The sequence below is a fragment of the Vigna angularis genome, chromosome 2 (genome assembly GCF_016808095.1).
Source record: "Vigna angularis cultivar LongXiaoDou No.4 chromosome 2, ASM1680809v1, whole genome shotgun sequence".
Lineage (NCBI taxonomy): Eukaryota > Viridiplantae > Streptophyta > Magnoliopsida > Fabales > Fabaceae > Vigna > Vigna angularis.
This window is the reverse complement of record NC_068971.1, coordinates 32,558,934-32,564,933: the sequence shown is the minus strand read 5'-3', so window position 1 is coordinate 32,564,933 and position 6,000 is coordinate 32,558,934. Positions and strand designations below refer to the sequence as shown.

General features: G+C 31.2%; 1 protein-coding gene across 2 annotated transcripts; it reads right to left on the bottom strand.

Annotated features, from left to right (window-relative positions):
- Nucleotides 1-2,605, bottom strand: LOC108328317 (cystinosin homolog). 2 transcript variants are annotated; one of them, XM_017562173.2, is made up of 8 exons: nucleotides 2,445-2,605; nucleotides 2,206-2,338; nucleotides 1,546-1,635; nucleotides 1,336-1,460; nucleotides 1,092-1,134; nucleotides 677-794; nucleotides 373-422; nucleotides 1-268 (listed from the first exon to the last, which is right to left on the bottom strand). In XM_017562173.2, the coding sequence occupies exons 1-8, from the start codon at nucleotides 2,561-2,563 to the stop codon at nucleotides 137-139; spliced, it is 810 nt and encodes a 269-aa protein (XP_017417662.1). In that variant the 5' UTR covers nucleotides 2,564-2,605; the 3' UTR covers nucleotides 1-136. The 2 variants fall into 2 exon arrangements, with proteins under 2 accessions (XP_017417662.1, XP_017417663.1); XM_017562174.2 differs by lacking the exon at nucleotides 373-422.
- Nucleotides 2,606-6,000: the final 3,395 nt, after the last annotated feature.

Here is a 6,000-nt window from a genome sequence, read left to right as displayed (position 1 = left end):
TAAGGACACTAACAACTTTTTGTTTGATGCTTTTATCTTTATACACTAATAGCATTTACGGTTATTGAATTTTCAATGCAAAAGGATCAATTAGGATTGAGTTCATTACAAGAGAAATCATGACACAAGTTCCATGTTAGACATTCTCAAATGGTTTATCTGAAGACTTGGCACTATCACGTTCAGGAGATGCCTCTAATTTTCGTTTCTTCACAGGATATAACAGATAATGTTGGCACATGAAAAGGATGTCAAAGAATACAGACACCTGCAATGGTTCATTTTATGAATAGCAATATTAGTTAAAAATTCTATTGGATCAGAATAACTATCTAACAAGTAAAATCTCTTGCAGAAAAAAAAAATAAACACCAGAGATAGCAGCAGTTTCCCTATATTTCCATAGAAGTTCACCCAAGAATCTGGAAATCAAAGTTGGATATCAATTTAAACCGTAAAGAAGATAATAGCTACATACTCTTTTATAATATTGATTTTTAGAACTTATTAAACATTGCAAAATCATGATTGAGACTTGTTAATAAAAAGTTCAACAGCCAAAATGATATGATTTTAAATGTTTTGCAATCAATAGTAGAGTGTTTAAAAGAGTATGCTACTAGCCTTTTTTAAACTATAAATGGAACAAAATCCTTTGGTAAAGAAGATGACTTACGTTGATCGATTGATTGCATAGACATTTGCGCATAGTTAGCTACGGAGCCAGAAAAGTCGAGTAGAATGTTAACAATGCTCCAGCCTTCTGTACTTTTTCTCATAAAGTTCATCACTGCCTATATTCAATATCACAACTTACTACTTGAGATAAAATGGTTAGCATGTTTCAACAAACAATAAGTTCACTTTATGACCAAAGAAATATGCAGCAGTTCTCGCCAATTTAGTAAAAAGCCCTTCTTCAGATTGTTTATGTTTGCATTCCAAAATATGCTTCATTGAAGACAAGACTATCATAATCTAACTGGTCCCTAGTTCCTAGAGCTAAATTATCTCAGCAATCAAATTGAGATAATATAAACACGAGAAACTATAATTAAAAGGAAATCATAAAAACTCGAATAGGTCCTGACCTGGGGAATGTATTTTATAACCGTCATACAAACTTGAATGTCACTGCAAGTGAATCAGTTTCAAGAAAAGTCAGAAAGAAATTTGTTAACACATTCATCAATCATGATGCATGTTATATGTAACAATGGCATGGTAAAAAACTTGGTCTTATTATGATTCTCCAATGCAAATTTCTTAATAATCCACAATAGGAAGTCAAATTAATGCCAATTGTCATGTAACAAACTAAAACAGAAAACATACGAGAAGATTGAGATTAGCCAGAGCCAGTTATGATTGTGCAATGCTACAAAGAAACAGACTGCTGCAGAGGTCCATGTAACAAGGAGAACTCCATATGCGATTTTAGAGACTTTCTGACTTCCCCGCTACATGAAAACTTAACCTCTTTTAGGATAATCATAAATTCATAACAAGAACAATAAGCTCAATTAGAGGGAGCATAGTACTAACATCATATACAGCAATCTGGAACAAGGAAATTGCTGTCAGCAAAACAGCATGGACTGAAAAAGCAACATCATTTGCTGCCACAGGTATCATCTGAAATATATCAAAGAATGCTGAATCACCTTCAGCTAATAATGAATTTATGCAGACATTAAACAAAGAAAGAAAAAACTTCTAGCCTTCCATAAGTTGCATTTGCCTGAGGCATGACAGAATGAATACACACGATATACCAAGAACGAAGATATTAATTATAAAATAATTTACAAATTGTTCCAACCTTAAATTTGTTTGTCATCATATTTAAAGTACTCCACACTCTATAATCATGAGTCTGCACAATTTTTTCTTTAATAGGCATTTTCATGGATTAGTGGGTTTGTTGGCTCATGTGTAGCTTCTCCTAACATTAAACGACAAAGCCCAAACACTTATACAAGGAAAAGACTGTGCTAACCACAAGAACCACCGTGGACAATATAAGGGTCGATAACCTAACAATGCAGTGCAAGAATTTGAAGTTGGAACGCAAGCACATCAGATTATCAAAATATCTCGATACGAAACTGTGTAAAGTGACAAACATAACTTTCCCCTTTCACTTTAGCACAAACTGAGATTAATCAATTTAACTTCAATAAAAAAAAATGGATATGAACAAACCTCTTTCTGACCATATTTGTTTCTGTACTGTTTCTGAACAGTAGAGCTGATGTACAGAGATGCATTGTATATGAGATACGAAGAGTGTTTCGTGAAATTCAGCAACACGAAATCAAAGTTCAAGCCCACCACACTATACAACAAAAGCAATACAAAACACAATAAAATAGAAGCAAAAAGTCATAAGATAAGGAACTGAAAAGAAAAAAAATTACACAAAAACTGGTAGTAAATGGTACCTTTTTCTGCGAAAGTTCAAGATGACTTGCGGATAGAAACTGATGGACCAGGAAGCAAAAGCAAACCAACCCATAACTTCATAGGAGACATGCAGCGGAACTGAATTCCAAGCAGCCATGATTCTTTCCTTCACTTGTTCAAAGAACAAACCACAAATCTCGCGTATAGAAATATACTTTATATATATATATATATATATATATATATATATATATATATATATATATATATATTATTACAGTTTATGTTTTGAATTGAAAGTGTTATAAATGTGGTCTTTCCAAACGGTTGTGATAGCGTACTCCACTACGTACGTGTTCATACATTCTTGGGGCATTGTTCGGTGGCCTTTTATATATGAGCGGACTCTAACGTGCTGGCAAAAATAATATACTTTCATGCACACACTTCCCAAAGGATAAAAGTCTTCGAAACGTCCTTAAATTAGTAAGAGATGGACAGGGAACGGAACAGAAAGGAGTTTATACGTTTCGGGTTTTGGTAATTGCATTCTTACTATTCTAATCTTAATTAAATAATTTTTATGAAAATATAAAAATCATAATAAAAAAAGTGATAATATCAAATATTTAATATCAAAATATTTTTTTTTTAAATTTCAAATTTTAAATGTTAAAAGAAATTATAATTGTATAAATATCAAAATAACAGATAACAAATAAAAATGAATAAATAAGAATGAATGGATCATTTTATATTATTTATATTGATTTTAATATTATATTATTTAAATAAAGATAGTCAAATGATATAGATTGTACTTTCTGCTTGAAAGAAGAATAAAAGAGCGCAATTATATTATAGAACATTTGTATTTACAATTAAATAAATATGTGATTTATTTTTATTATTTTGTATTGCTGTAACAAAATAATAATTTTGAAGTGTAAAATATTATAATTTTAAAATATAATTGAAGTTAAATAATAACATAAAATTCTATAAAATAAAGGTATTTCATGATACATTATTATTCATATATTATTATAGAGATCTAAATGTGTACGTAATAGAAAGTTACGTGAAGAATACACATTGTAATGCGTGAAGAATCGCATTACGTACTTTTGTTCTGGTTTAGATTTTGGTAAACTAAAACTAGAACAAAGCTTAGGGTAGGGTACCAATATTTGCTTATCTTTTTCTTGTGTCACATTATTTATTTATTAATAAAAGTCTCATAATTTTTTAATATAAGTGATTGTTAGGGAATCTTGTGTACATGAGAATACTAGAAAATTGAAGGTTTAATACATCATTTGATTCCAAGTTTGGAACGTTGTGTTCAAAGTCGTCCTACCTTTTAGGTTTTATAAGTAAATAGTATATTCAAATATCAGATCGTTCTATACATGATTAGTTAAGTCATAAAGTAGACACTAAACACTAAACTCTATTCTTAACTGATTATCAAATAAAACTCTAACTATTACAATAACAATATGCAGTCCCTTAACCTTAAGCCATTTAAGGTAAAAGGGTTGCATTCGTCTCACTTTAATGAATAGGATTCATTTTGAGATCTTAATGGTACACTAAAAAAAGAGTAATGAATAACTTATTAAAGATAATTTGCTTAAGATTCTTTGTAGTTTTTATTAGATCTTTGTGTTAGTAACTAGCAAACTATATAACCAACTTGGATAAGTTTTATTCCCTTTAGAAGACTAAACTAATACACATGGCCTCTAGGTGATTAACAATTTGGCTATGGGACAACTTAATTTTCGTAAAGAAGATTTTATGTTAAAAGACAAATGTATGAGCATTGAATCTTTATCAAATCGAATGTTGAGGGTGTGGGTCATAATTCATGATTAGAGTCTATATAATCCATTTATAATGGTATATATATATATATATATATATATATATATATATATATATATATATATATATAATCCCTTAACCTTGAGTCAAACTAAGCAAAAAGGTTTAAATAGTGTTATTTTAGATGCTTCAAGACTCTTAAATGTTGGGTCATTTTTGGAGTGGGGACTCCTCAACTATCATAAGTATCTTTTCACATGTTTAGGCTGGATTGGCATTGTCTGAACGATTACTTGTACCAAATTTCCATGTAGTGTATATAGTTTTAATAAATAAAATGTCTTTGGCAATTTTGTTTTCAACAAAAAAAAAAAAATAGGTCAACCTTCAACCAAGATGCATGTATATCTTTTGGCAAATTGGGTGGACACATTTGTCCATCATTCTTTTTGTTATAGAACCTAATGTTTTCTGGTTGAGACTAACATAAAGAAGATTTTTTATGTTTGTTATTTTAGACTTTTTATGGCTTCTAAAGGTCAAACATTGTATAAGAAGTAAATTGATATTTGGTTATTTCTCCAACGTAAATTTATGTTATATTGTCAATAACTCTGACATAAATTTACATTAGATTTATTTACTCTTATGTAAATTAGGAATACCTTTGAGACTAAGTTTAGACTATATGAGTGGTTAATCATGCCTTATGGTTTGATTAATACACCTAGTACCTTCATGAGACTCGTTCATCATGTGTTTACATAATTCTTAGGCAAGTTTGTAATAGTTTACTTTGATGACATTCTCATATATAGCTTGTCTAAGGAAGAGCATGTGCATTATTTAAGGAGTGTACTAGAGACCTTAGGATTTTATACTAGGGCTCCCAAAGACAAAGAAAGATAGGGATTCTATCTTTGTGGTGATATATAGGTTTTCGAAGATAACTTATTTTATCCCATGCTAAAAAGTGGATGATGCAAGATTAATTGCAAATTTCTTCTTTAAGGAAGTAGTAAGACTTCATGGCATCCCTAGAACCATAGTAAGTGATCATAATTCTTAAGCCACTTTTGGAGGACATTGTGGGGGCAAGCTTAGCACTAAACTTCTATTTTCTACCACTTGTCACCCCCTAAACCGAAGGCCAAACCGAGGTGGTTAATAAGACTTTGGGTTAAATGTTTAGGTGCATGATAATGCATAATCCTAGGAAGTGGGAAGATCTTCTTCCTCATATAGAGTTTGCATACAGTAGAATGATGTACTCCATTACTTCACACTCTCCCTTTGAGGTTGCCTATGGGCTCAATCCCTTCACACCTCTAGATCTCTTTCCCTTTCCCACTTGTGAGGCATGGACTTGCCAAGATGGAGAAGAGCATGCTAAGATGATCTAAGACTTACATGCTCAAGTCAAGGGTAACATAGAAAGGAAGGTATGGTAATGCCAAAGGTTTTCCAATAAAGGTAGGAAAGAGGTTACCTTTAAAGAGGGTGATTGGGTATGACTTCACTTGAGAAAAAAAGGTTCCCTACTCAAAGGAATTCCAAAATCCACCCTAGAGGGGATGACCCTTTCCAAGTAGTTAGGAAAATAAACAATAATGCTTATAAGTTAGATTTACCCCCTAGTTATAACATGACACTTTTAATGTGGGTGATCTTTCTCCTTTTTATGTAGGATTTAAGAATTTGTGGTTGAATTTTCTCCAAAAAGAGGAGGATGATGAGTTCAAGACTCACAATGAATGATAAAGA